This window comes from Gigantopelta aegis, chromosome 15 (assembly GCF_016097555.1).
Source record: "Gigantopelta aegis isolate Gae_Host chromosome 15, Gae_host_genome, whole genome shotgun sequence".
NCBI classification, from domain to species: Eukaryota; Metazoa; Mollusca; class Gastropoda; order Neomphalida; family Peltospiridae; genus Gigantopelta; species Gigantopelta aegis.
The window spans coordinates 26,014,131-26,038,110 of NC_054713.1; the positions used below are offsets into that span (position 1 = coordinate 26,014,131).

Consider the following 23,980-nt stretch of genomic DNA (forward strand, 5'->3'; position numbering starts at 1 on the left):
GATAGGCTACAGCCCAGCAACAAACTGGCCAAACCAGAAAAAATTTAATGAACTAATAAACCCATAACAACATACAAATTCATGAAATATAATTATATATTTTAATTATATTTAAACAATAACAAAATTAAAATTAACATAACAAACGATAAATGAATGCACAACAAACACTAATAAAATGAGACATTTTTATTACAGAAAATACATAAATGAATTTATTTTAAAAGGTTCTACTAATCGATAAATTGTACACACACATAATTTAATTGTAACAGTATATAATGTATGAAAACTTACATCATTTCATTATGAAATATTTTAAGTAATACAAATATTCCCGTATATTTATTTGACGGCACAGAATCACGATATAGCCAACTAAACTTAAACTTCCGCAAAGCTATTTATTTCCGAGATCTTTAGTCTCGATCGAACAAGAGGCTTTTGACATCCGCGACTATCCTTTTGACAAATTTGACAAATTTGACTTGATCTGGCTTCGAGTGAAAGTGACAAGAACAAACACGACCTATTAATATGACAAGTGTTAAGTAAGTAAAAAATGGGTAATTTCGAATATTATGGTTACATGACAATTTTAACTTTTATGAAATATATGGTTTTTAATTGCATTTAATATGACTTTATGCCATTAGGCCTACATGTCGTTTCGTTAGTAAATCGGAACCGTCACCATAAATGTAGGAATTCAATTCCTATTCAACTTAGCCTATTGTCGATAATGTTAACGTTTACAAATGCAACTTATATACCCCAACACCACAAACTGCGTTTGGTTAACGACAAAACATAAATACAATACGATACTTAAAGGCATTCAGTCACAAATGGTTGACCTAATTAATCATTTAATGATCCAACAAAGTATTATCTGAAAATGTATCCTCTGCAGGATTCCACCTAGCCAGAGTACTCTGACTGTAATAGAGCTAGACTGACATTTGGACATAAATACGCTCGCATTAGAGTCAGAGACCAAGCTAAAGATTTCCGCTCTAATACCACAATAATCCTATGTTTGACGTCAAATACATTTACATCGACCATTTTCGAGTTCCTTGATTAAAAAAATTCAGATATTAATCACCAATACACACACTACAGAAAGAAACCCGACAGCACCTACATTCAGCTAAGCTTCGGCAAACTCCGGACAGCAGAATTCTAAGTTTGCCGACCTATATCATGACGTTGCATCACAAGATCGCCCACTCAGCCATTCTGTCTCCCAGGGGCCGTCTGATACAATAAATTAATATGACAAGTGCATGACAATCACCAAAAAAGAAGAAGTTTGTTTTGTGTAACAACACCACTAGAGCACATTGATTCATTAATCATCTGCTATTGGATGTCAAATATTTGGTAATTTTATCATAGTGTTAGAGAGGAAACGTGCTACATTTTATCATTAGTAGCAAGTGATCTTTTATATGCACCATCCCACAGACAAGATAGCACAATTGTTTTTGTAGGTCCACATTTATCAAAAAAGTAATTCACAATTGTTTGCTATCTACAATGTATGTATACCTTTTACAATATATATGAAATATCAATAAAATATATATCTTTTTTTTTTTACCCGTTTTTAATATATTTGCAATAAAAAGTCGCGTTTTCCCCATCGCTTGCCAAAGTGCCTGTCGACTCCAAGAGCTAAGTCATATGACCCCGTGACACACAAACCGGCATAACACGAAAGTGTGATTCGCAGCCTGTCAGACATTTTACTGGGAAGTTATTGAACTGAATTGCATGGATGGAATATTCTTTTGGAGATAGTTTTTAAATGTAAAATATGGTGAACCATAGTTTATTGTTTAGATGTATCAAAGCAGCACTTTTTCCAAACTTTAAACAAACCGACAATCACAGGGTTTGCATGAAGTGGTTCTTAAACAGAACCCGTGTGTAATGGAAAGGACCATCACGATGGGATATAGGATCTGCTGTGACCACTTCATCCCTGGGGATTACGACAATTATTTAAGGTCGATAACTATGACACCTATGTTTTCTTTTTAAACATATCTGTTCCAAGCCTGTATCCTCACTGGCACATGTTCTACGATTGCGCATGATACAGCAAACAAGAAACCACGACGAGCACGAGCTAAACTAGAGCTCAAAACGTTGAGGGGGAGGGTACCAGAGATGGGGTGGCAATATAAAATATAGTGGTATGGCTCGAAGTTGCCAGACTCTTCTTTCAAATTCAGTTGAGAAGGACATTTTCACAGATACAACAAATATAACCCACAAAAGTGCCTCTTTGAAAAGTGTTACAGCCATGCGCCTTCCCTGCAGTGGCATAGGGAGGGGGCCCGCAGGAACATGCCCCCACCCCAACCGCCATCAAACGGTTTTTTAAACTATTAAATTTTATAAAATCATATATACACATGTATATATATATATATAGTGTGGGTTGTCTCCCCCCCCCCCCACGTACCCCCCAATCCCAATATAAAATCCTGCCTACGCCAGTGGAGGGTACCAAGCCTAGAACGATAAAAAATATGGGGCTTGTATTTCACAAAGTTTGTATATAGACACACACACATGCATGACCACAGTTTGTGTGTGTGTGTGTGTGTATATATATATATATATATACACAGTCAAACTTCGATAACTCGATATTTAAGGGGACAAGTAATTCGAAATTAATATACATGTATAAGAGTTAAAATTTGAAACTGCATTGCAGCTGGTTACAGCATTGCAGCTAGTGGAATTCGCTTAATATTGTAAGAAGTGTGCACTTCGCTGCCTACCTCTGAAAACTAGCATCCCCAGTTGAAAGTTGAATTAATATATCAGTCACCTCACCCAACACCACACCATCATCCCATCCCACCCCACATATTTTTATTATAGTCAAATGTTAATATCCCACTATCAAAGTCTTGTGGAACAGGAAATAGTGTGTCGGGCTATAGACAGATGTTAGGAACTGGAAGCTTGACATTAGTCATGGATTAAGTGTGCATTAAGTATGCATTAAACAACTCAATTTTTGTAAACTTGTAATTTTAGTCTCTGTGTGTTTTAAAATTTTAATTATTATTATTTTAAATTAATATTATTGCTCTTAATTTGTTTTGTTTTTTATTATTTATTTATTTATACATTTGTTTTGAATTTTGTTTGTTTACTTATTTAGTCTTAATCAGACTTGTACGGTGCTACATATTGGGTAACCCACTAATTCAAGATAAACCTCTCTCCATAGTGCAGACACAGAACTAGATAACCCCCCAAAACAACTGTACCCCTTTTTATTGATTAATAACTTGGAAAGTATTTACACCAGAATAATAATATTTATTCTATAACTTAACCATAATAACCATGTCATAAACCCATTTGGTATTTACCATAATGATTATTAACTTGGTTGATAATGTGATTTTAGAAGTGTTATAGGATAAATAGAAGTCGCAACTCATGTTTTTTATATATGTAAAATATGAACCTCGTCTATTTAATCAGTATTTGTCTCGGTATCACCAGCATATTGTCATTTCTATTATATTAATATTTAAATTATTACCACTTTTCTGTCACAAAAATTTCAACACCTTTTCGTCCCCTGATCAGATTTTTTCTTAATATCAGATTCATTGTATTCATCCGTAGTAAAATCCGATATACATTGTGGGTACAGAACTGATCATTCTATTGTAAGTCTTAATTTTGAATTTACTGAACATGAAAGGCAAAATACTTATTGGAAATTCAATAATTCACTTTTAGAAAATAAAAATTATATAACAACAGTCAAAAATGTTATTTCAGATATTAAGAAACAGTATGCTATATTAGTCTATAATTTGGATGCAATCGATGATATCCCACTATATGAAATTGAGTTTCAAATTTGTGACCAACTATTTTTAGAAGTTTTGTTAATGGAAATTAGAGAGAAAACAATTTCATACTCATTTTATTTGAAAAAAGAAAATAATAAATATGAAAAACAATTAATTAGTGAAATAGAGGAGTTAGAAAATAGCAATCACCTGGAGTTTGAAACTATTTATTCAAAGAAAATCGAGTTAGAAAAGTTGCGACAAAAGAAAATGGACGGTGTATATATATATCAGATCAAGAGCTAAATGGATTAATGAAGGTGAAAAAATAAATAATTATTTTTGTAATTTAGAAAATAGGAATTTTATTAGTAAATGAATGACTCCGATTGAGAAACAAGATAGTTCTATAGTTACAGATAAAAATGAAATTATTAATGAAACTAAACGTTTTTACCAAAACTTGTATGCCTCTAAAGAAGACGCCACTTACAGAAAAAGATCTAAATAAACATACTAAAGAGCAGGCTGACGATTTAGAAGGTATGTTAACGTATGATGAACTATCAAACACTCTAAGACGTATGAAGAATAATAAAAGTCCAGGAGTCGACGGTTTCTCTGCCGAATTTCTTAAAACATTTTGGTCAGATATAGGTTACTTAGTATTGAGGTCTGTTAATTATGCTTTTATAAATGATGAATTATCGATAACACAGAAACTAGGACTAATAACTTGTATACCTAAATGGGATAAACCAAAACGTTACCTAACTAACTGGTGACCTATTTCACTCTTAAATGTTGTATATAAATTAGCATCCACATGTATATCTGAACGAATAAAAAGGGTCCTCGATATCTTAATCAATGAAGATCAAACTGGATTTATGTCAAAACGATATATTGGCGATCTCATAAGGATTTTGTATGACATTTTATACTACACTGAATCCCAAAATATTCCTGGTATGTTACTAAGAGTAGATTTTGAAAAAGTGTTCGACTCTTATTTCATGGTCATTTATACACAAGACTCACATTTTTTGGGTTTGGGGATCATATTAAACGTTGGATATCAGTTTTTTACAAAAATATTAAATCAAGTGTTATAGTTAATGGCAGTATATCTTCATCGTTTGAAATACACGTGGGATGCAGACAGGGGGACCCATTATCGCCATATATATTCCTCCTTTGTGTAGAAATTCTGGCAGGACTTAAAGTGTAGGCAAATATAAGAAAATTAAAGGAATTTCAGTACAAAATAAAGAGTATCTCATTTCACAGTACGCTGATGATACAGATCTTAAACTTGATGGTAGTAGAGAGTCCTTCGAAGAGACAATAAATACTTTGAATATATTTGCGAAATTATCTGGACTAAAAAGTCATATGGATTGGCTCATTTAAATAACAGTGCAGAAAGATATTTACAAAACCTTCATTTAAAATGGAATCCTTCCACTTTTAAAGCACTTGGCATTACCTTTAATACTGATCTAGCTGAAATGACTAAACTTAACTATAATTCTAAACTGTTTGAAATTAAACAAGTAATAAATAATTGGATACGAAGAATTATCACACCACTTGGTAGAACAGCTATAATAAAATCCTTATTAATATCTAAACTCAGCTACTTACTTTTAACACTACCTAATCCCTCTGAATATTTTATGTGTGAATTAAATAAAATATTATTTAAGTTTGTATGGAACCAAAAGCCGGATAGAATTAAAAGAAATACCATGTGTAAATCTATTAAAGAGGGAGGCCTAGGCATGATAGATATATTTAAATATGTTAAAGCTTTGAAAATTACTTGGTTACGAAAACTGGAAAGTAATGATTCAAAATGGAAACCTCTTTTATTGGTATGTTTTCCCCAACTACGTAATATTCCTGTATTTGGTAATGATTTCCCTCAAAGATGTTATAAAAATATTAACAACTTGTTTTGGAAGGACTGTATTGGGGCTTTTTGTGATTTCTCTACAACTATTAAGGTAACAGACTTTAAAGATTTTTTATCAGAACCAAACTTATAGAAGTTTGGTTCTGATAAAAAATTGTCGTATAAAAATCGATAGGAAAACGTTTCTAAAACAAAAATGGCTCGAAAAAGGCATCTCTCAAATATGCGACCTAGTTAATGATCGTGGAGAATTCTTTACATTAACTGAATTTAATTATATTTATGACTTACATGCATGTGTCTTTTTTAGATTATCAGGGAGTCATTAATTCACTCAAGGTATACCTTAAAAAACCTAAAATTAGTAAGGTAGAGACAAATATTCCTTTAGACGATTCGCCTGTCCAAAGAAAACTTTGTTCCATTAAAAAAGGATCAAAATTATACTATTACACATTAACATATTCAGATGTACCAAATACCGCTATGGCAAAATTGCAAAATCATTTTAGTACTGATCTTATCTAGCCCATTATTTATTTGAAACCATTTCTCACCACACAAGAAGTAAAATTAAGATGGTTCCAATATAGGATATTACACAGAATACTAACGACAAATATTTTTGCCTTCAAGCTAAAACTTATTGATACTGAAACATGTACCTTTTGTAATGTAAATAAAGAAACAATAGAACATCTTTTTTGGGAATGTAACTTTGTTCAAAAGTTTTGGAATTCGTTTTTAAACTGGTTATCGAAGTACTGTAATCATTTATGTAACATAAAACTGTCTCTCGAACTATAGTCATATTTGGATTTAAAGACAACATTAACACAGATAATATTTTTGATCTCTTGCTACTTCTAGCTAAGTATTTCATATATAAATGTAAAGTGCAAAAGGTTAAGTTAAATATCATTCATTTTAAAAAAGAAATTAAACAAAGATACTCTATAGAAAAACATTTATATTTTAGTAAGAATAATTTTTTTTTTACCAAGTGGTCACTGTATCATTCATTAGTTGAACATATTTAAAGGGACATTCCTGAGTTTGCTGCAGTGTTTAGGATGCTATCGACTAGAGGAGATTTTTTAGCGATTGTAGTTGCATGTCAGATGTATTTTTCTGCGTGGAGTATTAGTGGCTGTATATTGGACGTGTTTCTGATCATTCTAATATTTGTACTAGGTAAATTTCCTTTTGTTTCCTAAAATATTATTTTTTCGTACGTACAAAATTATTTGAAGACGGGGTCCAGTTTGGGCTTCTGACAAATATCGGGACGACCAGGAGCACGTTGGATGTACGGACACTGATGTTCTGAGCAGGAGGGTATGTCTGATATGTAGGTTTGATCGTGGAAATATTTTGTTGGTCGGAAACATCTTGCAATGTAGCGGGCTCAGGAATATCCCTTTAATATAATAATTTTTGTACTATTTATTATTATTATTATTTAAATCCTCTCGTCTCCAGCAACAGATGTAATATAGAGTAATTTAATAAAACATCTACTTCCCTCAGTATCACAGAACATTAACAAACTATAATACAACTGATGGGAAACTAATCACATGTATACATTTGTTATCAAGCTATGTTGCGTACTGATGTATGTGTGTGTATGTGCATGTATACTTTTTTAATGTTAAAACTGTCTTGCTGTCCTGTTTTACTTCATATCTCTATCTTTTTTTTCTCTCTCTCTCTCTCTCTCTCTCTCTCTCTCTCTCTCTCTCTCTCTCTCTCTCTCTCTCTCTCTCTCTCTCTCTCACTTCTATCTCTACCTCCCTCTTTCTATGGAAAAATGTACACTCAGTCTGAACATATTTAGTCTAACAATACTCATTATGTATTATATATATATATTTAATGTTATATATATTCAACATCATCTGTAACATAGTGATTCAGGGCCCCATCCCTGACACTATCGACATTTCTGGGCTAATAAAACAAAAACAAACCAAAAAAACTTTTGTGTATGTATTTGTATGTAGTTGCAAGTACGATTGTCCGTTATTCTATCTGAAATGCATGTATACATGTACAAACACTTTGCAGAGATTACTAGTATATTAATTGCTGTCCAAGAAAAAAAAAAAAAAAAAATTCATTGCGGGGGGGGGGGGGGGGGGGGGGGGACGTATTAGAGTATATTGTTCGATAAGGGAGAAGTGAAGCATTCTTTAAGGTCCCTAAGTTTATAGAATTTTATTGAGTTATCCATTCTATCTATTGTGACATGTAGGCTGACCAAAATATAGAGAATGACTGTAGAATGGTTAGTTTGATTTTCTGTCAGAGTTGGCTGGATTTACAGCAAACATTTGATAATTTTATGTTTGATTGTACCGTGAGAGATCGGTTTTGTATTACAACGAATGTAATGTACATCACTTGCTTTTAAAAACACACCAGCTGTAATAAATTAAACAATCTCACATGGGAACGAGTGTAGTATTTTATATATTACACCACATATCAATGAACAAAAATCGCACAGAAACTAATCAGTTAGCTAATTTATCAATGAAACTTCACATTAATTCCTATGCCACAAATGTATCAATGACATTTACACAAACAATATTATAAACATATTCAACGCTAAACAAAGTTATTAAAATATATATTTTGTTAAATTATGCTGCTAAAATTAATTATAAGAATTGACAGCAAGTATTTTTCCGATTTAAAAATATGAATCACAAGAACCATGCAGAGCACACTTTTTGTATAAAGATCTATGCAGAGTTGTATACTAGTGTGTGACACAGTCGATCACCTCATCAAAAAGGCATATTCCACAATGTGAAGAGACAATAAAATTATATCACATCAGTATCTCTTCCACTGTGGTGTAATAAAAAATCTTGCATGCATAATACCGGTATGTGTTACCCGTACAACGTCATGTTCCTAGCCACGGTGCTCATCACTCCGTCAATTCCATAGAATTCATCAAACTTTCCAGATGAAGTAAGTGGTGTTATTTAATGAAACTTTTGTTAAGCATAATTTAGAAAGGTGGTACATGTATGTAATAATTAAATACAGAACCACATACCAGTTGTTTTGCAGTGTTATTTATTGCACTCGTTTATAGTATGCAAGATTTATATAATTCAACCGCTATGCAGTCTCGTGGTATAATATTCTTGCACACTATAAACGTGCAATAAATAACATGGTAAAACAACTGATGTGTGGTTCTGTTTATAAACCACACATGAGCACTTTTTCTTGAATGTTTATTTAATATGTACATGGAAATTCTTTAAAACATCCTGGAGTGGTTTTTTTCAGAGGAGACATTGCACTTATTGGTTTGGCCGTGATGGGCCAGAATCTGATTCTCAACATGAATGACCATGGCTACACAGTGAGTACATACATGTACCTTCCACATATTACTATACAGTGTTAGCAACTCGGTAGCAGTGAGTACAGACATGTACCTTCCACATATTACTATACAGTGTTAGCAACTCGGTAGCAGTGAGTACATACATGTATCTTCCACATATTATTATACAGTGTTAGCAACTCGGTAGCAGTGAGTACATGTACCTTCAACATATTATTATACAGTGTTAGCAACTCGGTAGCAGTGAGTACGTACATGTACCTTCAACATATTACTATACAGTGTTAGCAACTCGGTAGCAGTGAGTACGTACATGTACCTTCCACATATTACTATACAGTGTTAGCAACTCGGTAGCAGTGAGTACGTACATGTACCTTCCACATATTACTATACAGTGTTAGCAACTCGGTAGCAGTGAGTACGTACATGTACCTTCCACATATTACTATACAGTGTTAGCAACTCGGTAGCAGTGAGTACGTACATGTACCTTCCACATATTATTATACAGTGTTAGCAACTCGGTAGCAGTGAGTACGTACATGTACCTTCCACATATTACTATACAGTGTTAGCAACTCGGTAGCAGTGAGTACGTACATGTACCTTCCACATATTACTATACAGTGTTAGCAACTCGGTAGCAGTGAGTACGTACATGTACCTGCCACATATTACTATACAGTGTTAGCAACTCGGTAGCAGTGAGTACGTACATGTACCTTCCACATATTACTATACAGTGTTAGCAACTCGGTAGCAGTGAGTACTCGGTAGCAGTGAGTACGTACATGTACCTGCCACATATTACTATACAGTGTTAGCAACTCGGTAGCAGTGAGTACGTACATGTACCTTCCACATATTACTATACAGTGTTAGCAACTCGGTAGCAGTGAGTACGTACATGTACCTGCCACATATTACTATACAGTGTTAGCAACTCGGTAGCAGTGAGTACGTACATGTACCTTCCACATATTACTATACAGTGTTAGCAACTCGGTAGCAGTGAGTACGTACATGTACCTTCCACATATTACTATACAGTGTTAGCAACTCGGTAGCAGTGAGTACGTACATGTACCTTCAACATATTACTATACAGTGTTAATTAGCAACTCGGTAGCAGTGAGTACGTACATGTACCTTCCACATATTACTATACAGTGTTAGCAACTCGGTAGCAGTGAGTACGTACATGTACCTGCCACATATTATTATACAGTGTTAGCAACTCGGTAGCAGTGAGTACGTACATGTACCTTCCACATATTATTATACAGTGTTAGCAACTCGGTAGCAGTGAGTACATGTACCTTCAACATATTATTATACAGTGTTAGCAACTCGGTAGCAGTGAGTACGTACATGTACCTTCAACATATTACTATACAGTGTTAGCAACTCGGTAGCAGTGAGTACGTACATGTACCTTCCACATATTACTATACAGTGTTAGCAACTCGGTAGCAGTGAGTACGTACATGTACCTTCCACATATTAATATACAGTGTTAGCAACTCGGTAGCAGTGAGTACGTACATGTACCTTCCACATATTACTATACAGTGTTAATTAGCAACTCGGTAGCAGTGAGTACGTACATGTACCTGCCACATATTATTATACAGTGTTAGCAACTCGGTAGCAGTGAGTACGTACATGTACCTTCCACATATTACTATACAGTGTTAGCAACTCGGTAGCAATGAGTACGTACATGTACCTTCCACATATTACTATACAGTGTTAGCAACTCGGTAGCAGTGAGTACGTACATGTACCTGCCACATATTATTATACAGTGTTAGCAACTCGGTAGCAGTGAGTACGTACATGTACCTTCCACATATTACTATACAGTGTTAGCAACTCGGTAGCAGTGAGTACGTACATGTACCTTCCACATATTACTATACAGTGTTAGCAACTCGGTAGCAGTGAGTACGTACATGTACCTGCCACATATTACTATACAGTGTTAGCAACTCGGTAGCAGTGAGTACGTACATGTACCTTCCACATATTACTATACAGTGTTAGCAACTCGGTAGCAGTGAGTACGTACATGTACCTTCCACATATTACTATACAGTGTTAGCAACTCGGTAGCAGTGAGTACGTACTTGTACCGTCAACATATTATTATACAGTGTTAGCAACTCGGTAGCAGTGAGTACGTACATGTACCTGCCACATATTACTATACAGTGTTAATTAGCAACTCGGTAGCAGTGAGTACGTACATGTACCTTCCACATATTATTATACAGTGTTAGCAACTCGGTAGCAGTGAGTACGTACATGTACCTTCAACATATTACTATACAGTGTTAATTAGCAACTCGGTAGCAGTGAGTACGTACATGTACCTTCCACATATTACTATACAGTGTTAATTAGCAACTCGGTAGCAGTGAGTACGTACATGTACCTGCCACATATTATTATACAGTGTTAGCAACTCGATAGCAGTGAGTACGTACATGTACCTTCCACATATTACTATACAGTGTTAGCAACTCGGTAGCAGTGAGTACGTACATGTACCTGCCACATATTACTATACAGTGTTAGCAACTCGGTAGCAGTGAGTACGTACATGTACCTTCCACATATTACTATACAGTGTTAGCAACTCGGTAGCAGTGAGTACGTACATGTACCTTCCACATATTACTATACAGTGTTAGCAACTCGGTAGCAGTGAGTACGTACTTGTACCGTCAACATATTATTATACAGTGTTAGCAACTCGGTAGCAGTGAGTACGTACATGTACCTTCCACATATTATTATACAGTGTTAATTAGCAACTCGGTAGCAGTGAGTACGTACATGTACCTTCCACATATTACTATACAGTGTTAGCAACTCGGTAGTGTGAGTACGTACATGTACCTGCCACATATTATTATACAGTGTTAGCAACTCGGTAGCAGTGAGTACGTACATGTACCTTCCACATATTACTATACAGTGTTAATTAGCAACTCGGTAGCAGTGAGTACGTACATGTACCTTCCACATATTACTATACAGTGTTAATTAGCAACTCGGTAGCAGTGAGTACGTACATGTACCTGCCACATATTATTATACAGTGTTAGCAACTCGGTAGCAGTGAGTACGTACATGTACCTTCCACATATTATTATACAGTGTTAATTAGCAACTCGGTAGCAGTGAGTACGTACATGTACCTTCCACATATTACTATACAGTGTTAGCAACTCGGTAGCAGTGAGTACGTACATGTACCTGCCACATATTATTATACAGTGTTAGCAACTCGGTAGCAGTGAGTACGTACATGTACCTTCCACATATTACTATACAGTGTTAATTAGCAACTCGGTAGCAGTGAGTACGTACATGTACCTTCCACATATTACTATACAGTGTTAATTAGCAACTCGGTAGCAGTGAGTACGTACATGTACCTGCCACATATTATTATACAGTGTTAGCAACTCGGTAGCAGTGAGTACGTACATGTACCTTCCACATATTACTATACAGTGTTAGCAACTCGGTAGCAGTGAGTACGTACATGTACCTTCCACATATTACTATACAGTGTTAGCAACTCGGTAGCAGTGAGTACGTACATGTACCTTCCACATATTACTATACAGTGTTAGCAACTCGGTAGCAGTGAGTACGTACATGTACCTTCCACATATTACTATACAGTGTTAGCAACTCGGTAGCAGTGAGTACGTACATGTACCTTCCACATATTACTATACAGTGTTAGCAACTCGGTAGCAGTGAGTACGTACATGTACCTTCCACATATTACTATACAGTGTTAGCAACTCGGTAGCAGTGAGTACGTACATGTACCTTCCACATATTACTATACAGTGTTAGCAACTCGGTAGCAGTGAGTACGTACATGTACCTTCCACATATTACTATACAGTGTTAGCAACTCGGTAGCAGTGAGTACGTACATGTACCTTCCACATATTACTATACAGTGTTAGCAACTCGGTAGCAGTGAGTACGTACATGTACCTTCCACATATTACTATACAGTGTTAGCAACTCGGTAGCAGTGAGTACGTACATGTACCTGCCACATATTATTATACAGTGTTAGCAACTCGGTAGCAGTGAGTACGTACATGTACCTTCCACATATTACTATACAGTGTTAGCAACTCGGTAGCAGTGAGTACGTACATGTACCTTCCACATTACTATACAGTGTTAATTAGCAACTCGGTAGCAGTGAGTACGTACTTGTACTGTCAACATATTATTATACAGTGTTAATTAGCAACTCGGTAGCAGTGAGTACATACATGTACCTTCCACATATTATTATACAGTGTTAGCAACTTGGTAGCAGTGAGTACGTACTTGTACCGTCAATATATTATTATACAGTGTTAATTAGCAACTCGGTAGCAGTGAGTACGTACATGTACCTTCAACAGTGAGTACGTACATGTACCTTCAACAGTGAGTCCGTACATGTACTGCTACCGAGTTGCTAACACTGTATAGTAATATGTTGAAGGTACATGTACGTACTCAGCAACTTGGTAGCAATGAGTTTGTACATGTATACAGTGTTACCAACTCGGTAGCAGTGAGTACATACGTGTATACAGTGTTACCAACTCGGTAGCAGTGAGTACATACATCAGTGTTTTTGCTGGGTGAAAATTAAAGGAAGGCTGCCGCACAGCATCCCACCCTTCAAAAAAAAAAAAAAAGGGGGGTGGGGGGAGCTTGCCTACCATATCGTTGTGTGTTGGTCCACTTTGTGAAAAGACATATTCCTTATTTTGCCTACAAAAAAGGTTTATACAAAATACAAGCCGACTCGTCTTTTAATTGAATCGAAGATGATGTCGGTCCGACATTCACGGGCAGTTCTGGTTTTGCTGAACCAATTAAAGTTTTAATATTATTTTAATAAAGATTTCAAGATATGCGAAAAACAATAAAGATGTTTGTAAAGTGATTCCCTAATGGCAGATACGTTTTTTGTTATTTCCATCTTCATCGAATGAATCGATCACTGTGATAAAATATTATCACCAGCTGATAAAAAGTAGTTTCGTTTTTGTAAAGGTGATATATACATGTATATATTATATGGCACCTAAGATAAATGATTTTAAAGATAAATGATTTTAATAATAAACACTACCACTTCAGTTGTTTTTATAACCGGTGATATCCCCCCAAAATGAAAAGTTTATAATATTTTAAGAATTGTTATGTTATAATAAAGAATTGCTGAATAAACAGAATGACAGAAATGACAGAAAGTAAAAATCATCAGTTAAACCCATTATATCTGCAATTGAGGACAAAATATCAAACGATAGTTAGTGGAAACAAAAGACAGAATGACTGTTCTGATCATGTGATAAATATGGCGCCAAATAAGTGGGGGGGGGGGGGGGGGGGAGAGAGGTTCAATCAAAGATTGCCGAATCCATAAAAAATAAAATGGTTTCATTGCTCAAATAAAATATAACTTTTTATTGTGTGTATTAAATAACCAAATGGATGCAGGTATGGAGCCAAATAGAGGCTGTTAAAAATAGTGTTAAATTATGTCGCAGTAACTGTCATAATTTTTCGTCAGTTGCTTTTTCTTACACACAACGCAGCTCGTTTCCTTTGATGTCCAGTGTGCAGACTTATTGTTGTTTTTTATGTGTGGAAAAAAAGGGTGCATTTGGAAATAGCAGAGATAGGTGCTGTAAAATATAGTATGGTGCGGGAAAATAAAGAGGGGCGCAGGAAAATAAAGGAGGGCGGCAAAATGCAATAGCGGGGTGGGCCGCCCCTCTTAAATGGAGCAGCAAGAACACTGCATACATGTACCTTCAATGTGTTACTATACAGTGTTAGCAACTCGGTAGCAGTTAGTACATACATGTATGTGTACCTTACAACTCGGTAGCAGTTAGTACATACATGTATATGTACCTTACAACTCGGTAGCAGTTAGTACATATATGTACCTTACAACTTGGTAGCAGTTAGTACATACATGTATATGTACCTTACAACTCGGTAGCAGTTAGTACATACATGTATATGTACCTTACAACTCGGTAGCAGTTAGTACATATATGTACCTTACAACTCGGTAGCAGTTAGTACATACATGTATATGTACCTTACAACTCGGTAGCAGTTAGTACATACATGTATATGTACCTTACAACTCGGTAACAGTTAGTACATACATGTATATGTACCTTACAACTTGGTAGCAGTTAGTACATACATGTATATGTACCTTACAACTCGATAGCAGTTAGTACATATATGTACCTTACAACTTGGTAGCAATTAGTACATACATGTATATGTACCTTACAACTTGGTAGCAGTTAGTACATACATGTATATGTACCTTACAACTCGGTAGCAGTTAGTACATACATGTATATGTACCTTACAACTCGGTAGCAGTTAGTACATATATGTACCTTACAACTCGGTAGCAGTTAGTACATACATGTATATGTACCTTACAACTCGGTAGCAGTTAGTACATACATGTATATGTATATGTACTTTACAACTCGGTAGCAGTTAGTACATATATGTACCTTACAACTCGGTAGCAGTTAGTACATATATGTACCTTTCAACTCGGTAGCAGTTAGTACATACATGCATATGTACCTTACAACTCGGTAGCAGTTAGTACATACATGTATATGTACCTTACAACTCGATAGCAGTAGGTACATATATGTACCTTACAACTTGGTAGCAGTTAGTACATACATGTATATGTACCTTACAACTCGGTAGCAGTTAGTACATATATGTACACTTACAACTCGGTAGCAGTTAGTACATATATGTACCTTACAACTCGGTAGCAGTTAGTACATACATGTATATATGTACCTTACAACTCGGTAGCAGTTAGTACATACATGTATATGTATCTTACAACTCGGTAGCAGTTAGTACATACATGTATATGTACCTTACAACTCGGTAGCAGTTAGTACATACATGTATATGTACCTTACAACTCGGTAGCAGTTAGTACATACATGTATATGTACCTTACAACTCGGTAGAAGTGAGTACATTTATGTACCTTACAGCTCGGTAGCAGTTAGTACATATATGTACCTTACAACTCGGTAGCAGTTAGTACATATATGTACCTTACAACTTTGTAGCAGTTAGTACATTTATGTACCTTACAACTCGGTAGCAGTTAGTACATTTATGTACCTTACAACTTGGTAGCAGTTAGTACATTTATGTACCTTACAACTCGGTAGCAGTTAGTACATTTATGTACCTTACAACTCGGTAGCAGTTAGTACATTTATGTACCTTACAACTCGGTAGCAGTTAGTACATACATGTATATGTACCTTACAACTCGGTAGCAGTTAGTACATTTATGTACCTTACAACTCGGTAGCAGTTAGTACATTTATGTACCTTACAACTCGGTAGCAGTTAGTACATTTATGTACCTTACAACTCGGTAGCAGTTAGTACATTTATGTACCTTACAACTCGGTAGCAGTTAGTACATTTATGTACCTTACAACTCAGTTAGTACATTTATGTACCTTACAACTCGTTAGTACATTTATGTACCTTACAACTCGCTAGCAGTTAGTACATTTATGTACCTTACAACTCGCTAGCAGTTAGTACATTTATGTACCTTACAACTCGCTAGCAGTTAGTACATTTATGTACCTTACAACTCGCTAGCAGTTAGTACATTTATGTACCTTACAACTCGCTAGCAGTTAGTACATTTATGTACCTTACAACTTGCTAGCAGTTAGTACATACAGTATACATGTATGTACCTTCAATGTATTATTGTACAATGTTAGCAACTCGGTAGAAGTTCATCATTAGTCAGCTCCAAATTTGGCACAGTTGTACATTGGGACAGTACACCTTTTTTAACATCACATGTTGATGCTTTTTTTTTTTACCAATCTGATGTGTCATGACATGCCCTAATATTATAGTCTCTGTTTAATAGTATGGAGAAAATGTAGGCACTTAAATTATTAGCATGAAGTGGATGAGGACCTGTGTGACCATATTGCTAAAGAAAATTAAAACATTCTCCTATAAATAACTTGTCACCCCTAAGATGGTAATGGATATTATCAATTGCCAGGGTTTATTATACTGTAAATAATTATATAATACTGTTGATTAAGTAGACTGTCCCATCTAAAATCACAGAACAAACAAGGAAGGAAGGATATGTTTTATTTAACGACACACTGAACACATTTTATTTATGGTTATATGGCATCGAACATATGGTTAAGGACCACACAGATATTGAGAGAGGAAACCCGCTGTCACCACTTCATGAACTACTCTTTTTCGATTAGTAGCAAGGGATCAGAACAGACAAATTACAAAGTTCCAAATAAAATAAAATTATCACTTGATTATCGTGGGTGGCATTTTTTCTTGGATTTATTTTAGAGAAAAATACTACATGTATATAACCCCATTTCGTTCTGTTAATACAGATTGAAATATATTTAGTTAAATAGTTTATTACATTATCAAATCATTTATGTTGTTTTACAAGTCAGGTTTTCGTAAATTACTGCGTTTGTTTACACTGTGCATATAGGAGTTGGTAGGAGCTGACGTTGGGGAAAAAATGGCTGTCAGCTAGCAGGAATAATTACGTTTTTAAAATTAATTCTAAAATTACACGGTTTTTTATTTCTTAAAGTGTCAGTACATATATGTGTTGGTGGTCTGGCTGTGTATCTTTCTAACACATAAGTATGAATATAGTTGTTGAATTCTGGATTTGTAAAAGTTTATATGAAATATAGTTTGCCAAATTCAGCTTCTGTACACACTGGGCAAGTTCCTATCAGCTGTATTTTGAAGTTATCAGGGATCAAGGGGCGGGACGTGGCCCAGTGGTAAAACGGTCGTTTGATGCGCGGTCGGTCTAGGATCGATCCCCGTCGGTAGACCCATTGGGCTATTTCTCGTTCCAGCCAGTGCTCCACTACTGGTGTAACAAAGATCCTTTGCTGCTAATCGAAAAGAGTAGCCCATGAAGTGGCGACAGCAGGTTTTCTCTCTCAATATCTGTGTGGTCCATAACCATATGCCTGATGCCATATAACCGTAAATAAAATGTTTTGAGTGCATCGTTAAATAAAACATTTTCTCCTTCTTCCTATCAGGGATCAAAACGTATCACATTATCGCTTTGCACGCATATGACAGCCTCTCGATATTATGTAGATAAGAAAGAATTACAATCCCTTGATAAATTAAGGCAGCAAGGAGCTACCAAAGCACTCAGCCGAATTGTGACGAAAACTATACACTTTTACTGTTCCCATTTGGGCATTTCCATAAAATTATACATGTAGTCTTTAAGAATTTATCATTTTAAATATTTGACTAAACCATTGCTCTGGGGTTTTTTTCAGGTTGTTGCATACAACAGAACAGTCGCAAAAGTGGACCAGTTTTTAGCTAATGAAGCTAAGGGTACAAAAGTAATTGGTGCACACTCACTGGAGGAAATGGTGAAGTTATTGAAGAAACCTCGAAGAGTGATGATGCTTGTCAAGGCTGGGAAGCCAGTCGATGATTTCATAGAGTTACTGGTATTGCTTTCTATCATCTCAGTGTATACCGGTATATGTATGTCAAATGTAGGGTTATGGTGTTGAAACAGTAGTACTTGTCATATTGGTTGGCTAGTACACGAATTGGTCGTAAACAAAATTCCTGCATGTACATATACATATTATAGCTGAGATGTTGTTCTTCAGATGTTTCTTTCAGTTTATAACCATATATTTTTAGAAAAAAGATCATAAGATGTGTGATACCTCTAGATTAGGGCCTCCACAAGTCTAATATTACTTGAAGGTCAAACTTGATCCGGACCCAAATACCCGACACTTATACTAGATGATAATGAGACTATATAAGGAATAAAGTCAAATAGCGTTATGCATCTTAATTCCAGCACTGAACATGGATGTCAAATCATTCCATTTTATTGGATTCCACACATGTATTTAACTTTTGTTTTCCCTCATGTAATTTGTAATTTTAAATTATTTAAAAGCATTTTTATAAATAAGCACAACAAGCAAACATTAACTTCCTCTTTTAGACCGTGGGCCCACTATAACCCCCCCCCCCCCCCCCCCCCCCCCCCCCCCCCCCCCCCCCCCCCCCGGGATTTTTCAAGATGAGTATATCTTTGAAGCCTATCCATAGACATATTCAAATCAGCTTGTCTGTTGTCTGGGTGGGTGTGCCTGTAGGGCACGTTTGAGTGTAGGCACCCTAATTATTTTTAACAGGGCAAATTTCTGATCAAGGTGAATGTTCCACATAATTTTTAAAAATATTTGAAAATAATTCTGGACTATATCACTGCTTTTACTTTAAAGCTGGGTTACTGGTAAATGTATTCCACCAAAAACTAATACATTTTTGGCATCTGACTAAGCATAGTGAGTCAATGAATTTGAAATGTCCTGAGTATTACAAACATAGTATATGAAAAAACTGCATGGCAATGTTGAAGTTAACATGCATACATATTTTGAATAGGTTTAAGACCAAATTATGAATGCTATTCATGCTAAATTACATGTTCATAACAACAAACCACAAAGCAATGCAATATATGTGGTATGGATATAGTACCGGGGGTATACTCACCAGCAAAAGTTACACAGTTCCAGACATACATTATTCTCTATATACATGTGTACATGTATATATATACATACTGTACCTAAAACATTGTGATCCTTTTATTATTGTATTGTATTTAATATCTGAGGGCAGCATTACTTAAATATGGTGCAGTACATGCTGTCTAAACCATTTACATGGATATTTTGAATATTTTTATATTACACACAAGTCTTACAAACATTAAAAGTGAATTTACATACCATTCTAGGCAAGTCTGCATTACATATACAATTTATCTATCTCACAACAGTTCATCTTACAATAGCTAGTTTTTTGTGTTGCTTTTTGTAATATTTTAGAATTGCAGTTCTATTTATATTATGCCTAACTTATATTTTGGTGTATATAATTGATATCTACATAGAATATTCTCATCAGGCAAATATCTAGCACTATAAAAATTTAACTTTCATTCCCAATTCTCAATCATTTTATGTGACCCAAATATGATATATGTGAAGTTTACAATTTTCTATTTCTACATCCTTTCTTTTATTCTATAAAGTAGATGTTAATAACAATTACAAAACAATATAATATGAGGTATGAATAATTATATACTTCTCAAAATAAGTTTCTAGTAAGCAATGTATTAATTTCTATGTATACACATACTTAGGATTGCCTGAAGCTTTTATTATTAAAAAAAACAAATAGACCTGGCTTTTTTCTATAACATATTGAGGCTTCATTATTCAAATGTGGTTCAGTATATGGAGTTTATATACAATGTTTCCCAAATTTATGAAGATGTCTCTCTGTTCTTAGTACCAGCCAATTATAAGTACCTTTCCTCGGCATGTGTGTTAAAACATTTACGATTCATCTATCTCACAGAAGCTTGTACTATTTTTAAAAACATATTTGTATTTAAATTTTGCTTAATTTATGCCTAGGTTTATATAATTGACATCAGATATAGTCATCAGGCATATCTAGCACTTGACTTTCTTTCCTATTTCAGTCTTATCATCTTATCATCTTATGTTCACAATATCTGTAATTTTTTATTTTTCCTTTGGGCCTTTGCTCTTGTTCCTCCCTCAATATGTCAACAGCTCTTGAATTATTAGATCACAAACCATCCAATTCAGCTTCAGTATTTCTTTGGACATTTCTCAGCCATTTCTATGTGGTTGAGGAATACCCTGGACTTTGTGATATGACTAATACCATATGAGACCATGGCAATTTGCTCTCTTCCAATTTGCTCTATTGGTACAGCATATTTTCAGGGAATATCTACTGGATGGAAGGTTTGCAACTAATCCACAGTAGCATAATAACAGCATTTGTGGCTTAGCACTAAATTTCTCATGTGAAAGGGGTCCAAGCCACACTTGATCAAGAAATCCCTACAAAGGTCTTAAGAGACTGGAAGACCTTTTAAATGAAAAAAAGAAAACTCTGCCCTCAGCTTCTTGGGAAGAGGGTTCTATTTGTGAGACAAAGTACATGTTTCAAATGCAAACCATGTCTGGGGGTGTTGTAAAGTATACAAGAAGATGCAGAAACAAAGATTATACTTCAGTGTCTGTACATGCATTGCTGCCAGTTCACCATCCCAGATACGAAAATGTTTATACACTCAACTTGGAAACAAGAGGCATCTTATAGATGTGCACAGCATCATTAAGGATGCAGGGAAGACACCAACTAGCAATTCCAGCTGTGCTTGCCATTACTGGCTATGATACCAACAGTGCTTTTATGCAGAATGGAAAACTGGAGGTTTTGAATATTCTCAAGCAACACCAAGACTTCCTTGAAATGTTGTTAGCTCATGAAGTTCAGCAAAAATTGATGTTCATATATTTAAGAAGCAGATAATTTCATATACCTTCTCTATGGGAATGCAGGTGCGAATAACATACAAAAACATCATGACTTGAGAAATATCTGGAAATGTTTGTTGCCAAACCAAGGATGATAATATTGAACTACAGTAGAGTGTAAATTAGCCTTCTCCACTCTACATGTATGTATTCACTGACAATGCTCTGACAATGCACATAAAGAGAACAAATTGCCAAATTGTCATTTGGTATCAGTCATGCCAGGCAGTCCAGGCTTTTCCTCAACCAAACTGTCATATGGCTGAGAAATTTTAGAAGGAACACTAGAGGTGAAATAGTGATATTATACTATGAGCGCTGATGGACATACTGATGGAGGAACCAGAGCAGACTCTGGAGAAGGAGAATACCAGAAATTATGAACATGACAGACATATTTTAATTGCATGAAAATGCAAAGGAATATGAAAGGAAGTCAAAACTTTCCTAGACAATATTTGATATAGAAACTAATTATATACACCTGAGCATAAGTTAAGCACAATGTAAATATAAAGGCAAATCTAAAAATATTACAAACACAGACTAGTATAAGATGAACTTTTGTGAGATAGATGACATGTATATGTAATGCAAAAGAAATTATGGTAGGTACACAAAACTGATGCTTTAAATTTTTAACACTGGTGTTTAGTTAAAAGAGACATATTCATAATATTGATGCACATACATGTATACTCAACAAAATTAATTAAGGGCTAGTAAACTTTGTTATATTATAATATAATTCTTTGTTACTGTCATATTATTTTAGCATGTTTTGGTCATATATATGGCTTCTATACAATGTTTCAGTAAACTTTTACTGGTTATACACGCAAAAAACACTGGGTATTTCACATACTTATGAAAAATATTGAAATGAGCATTAGGCAAGTATTTGTTAGACATTTGTTCAGAATGTTTTTTGTTATTGTGTTCCCTCAAAATTGTTGTTTAAGACATTAAGTTCAAAAGCATGCCACAATGCTGACAACTTTCAACGGAAGAAGTTGTATTTTCCCCCATATTTAAAGAAAAATGCAAAAATATCTATTGGACCTTAATTAATCTTGTTGAGTATAGTATATTAAATACAGTGCATTTTTTAATAGTAAAAGGTTCAAGCAGCCCAAAATATGTGTAAATATAGAAAATAATGCATTTCAGGTATTGCTTAACTTTTGCCGATGAGTATATCATTATTCATACCACATATTGCATTGTTATTTGGTTTGTTACTATTAACATCTAGTATAGGATGAATATCATTAATTTTGGCCTTATATCTGTTAAAAATTTATATGGATGACAACTTTAATTTTTCAATATAGTGTTTTGGGGACACAAAATGTGCAACGGTACCCCCATTCAAATGGCGATATTTTTTTAATCCACCGACATTTTTGCTGCAGACAAGCAGATATTAAATTCATATATAATGAGGTATCTAAAAATACTTGTCTCCAAAAATCCCTGGGGGGGGGGGGGGGGGGGGGGGAGGGTTTCGGTATCTGGCCCATGGACTATTTATAAACATTGATATACTTTAAAACCAAATGCATATATATTGAAACTAATAACCTATGCCAAGTAAAATACTTTTCTATAAAATTTGGGCCAGTCAAAAATTGCACAGGCATGACTCGATTGACTGAAGTTTACAGCCTATTCAAAGAATTTATCGTCAAAACTGGCTTTTTACTAATCCTGTACTTCAATCTGCCTTGTCCCTTTAGCTGTCATTGCAGAACTTGTCAGATATAATTATTGTTAATTTCTAAATGGTTATAATGTTGGATGTTGAAATATTGTTAAATGGACTCATCATTAACTTGATCCAAGTCTTGTTTAGTTATTTGCCCTCTCATATACATTGTGTTTTGTTTTGTCCAGGTTCCTCTGTTGGAAAAAGGTGACGTGATAATAGACGGTGGAAACTCTGAGTACCGGGATACTATAGTATGTTCACAGTAGGCTTTATTTTCATGGCAATACATTTTCACAAATTCACAAAAATTAGTATATTTGCAGACATATTTCTTTTCAACGTCACCTGTCCTTAGCAGATGCATATTCCCCTAAGGATAGTAGTCTGGTTCAAACATCCTAACAGCCAATGGGATGGCCTAAAATTCTTATACTGCACACCCTGGGACTAGTACAGGTTCCCGCTGACAGATGGGACAAGATTCAGTCCACAGTCCTGGCAAAACTTGTGACATTCCACTTTTGGCAAAGCCTGACATCA

At 34.9% G+C, this 23,980-nt stretch overlaps 1 protein-coding gene across 1 annotated transcript in view; it reads left to right on the forward strand.

Annotated features, from left to right (window-relative positions):
- Positions 1–326: 326 nt before the first annotated feature.
- The window catches only part of LOC121389878 (6-phosphogluconate dehydrogenase, decarboxylating-like), a 63,577-nt gene continuing 39,923 nt past the window's right edge, over positions 327–23,980 (forward strand). The window contains exons 1-4 of the mRNA XM_041521538.1: positions 327–551; positions 9,073–9,148; positions 18,601–18,780; positions 23,626–23,691. Coding sequence (XP_041377472.1) covers positions 538–551; positions 9,073–9,148; positions 18,601–18,780; positions 23,626–23,691 — 336 coding nt within the window. The 5' untranslated portion in view covers positions 327–537. The remainder of the gene's footprint in view (positions 552–9,072; positions 9,149–18,600; positions 18,781–23,625; positions 23,692–23,980) is intronic.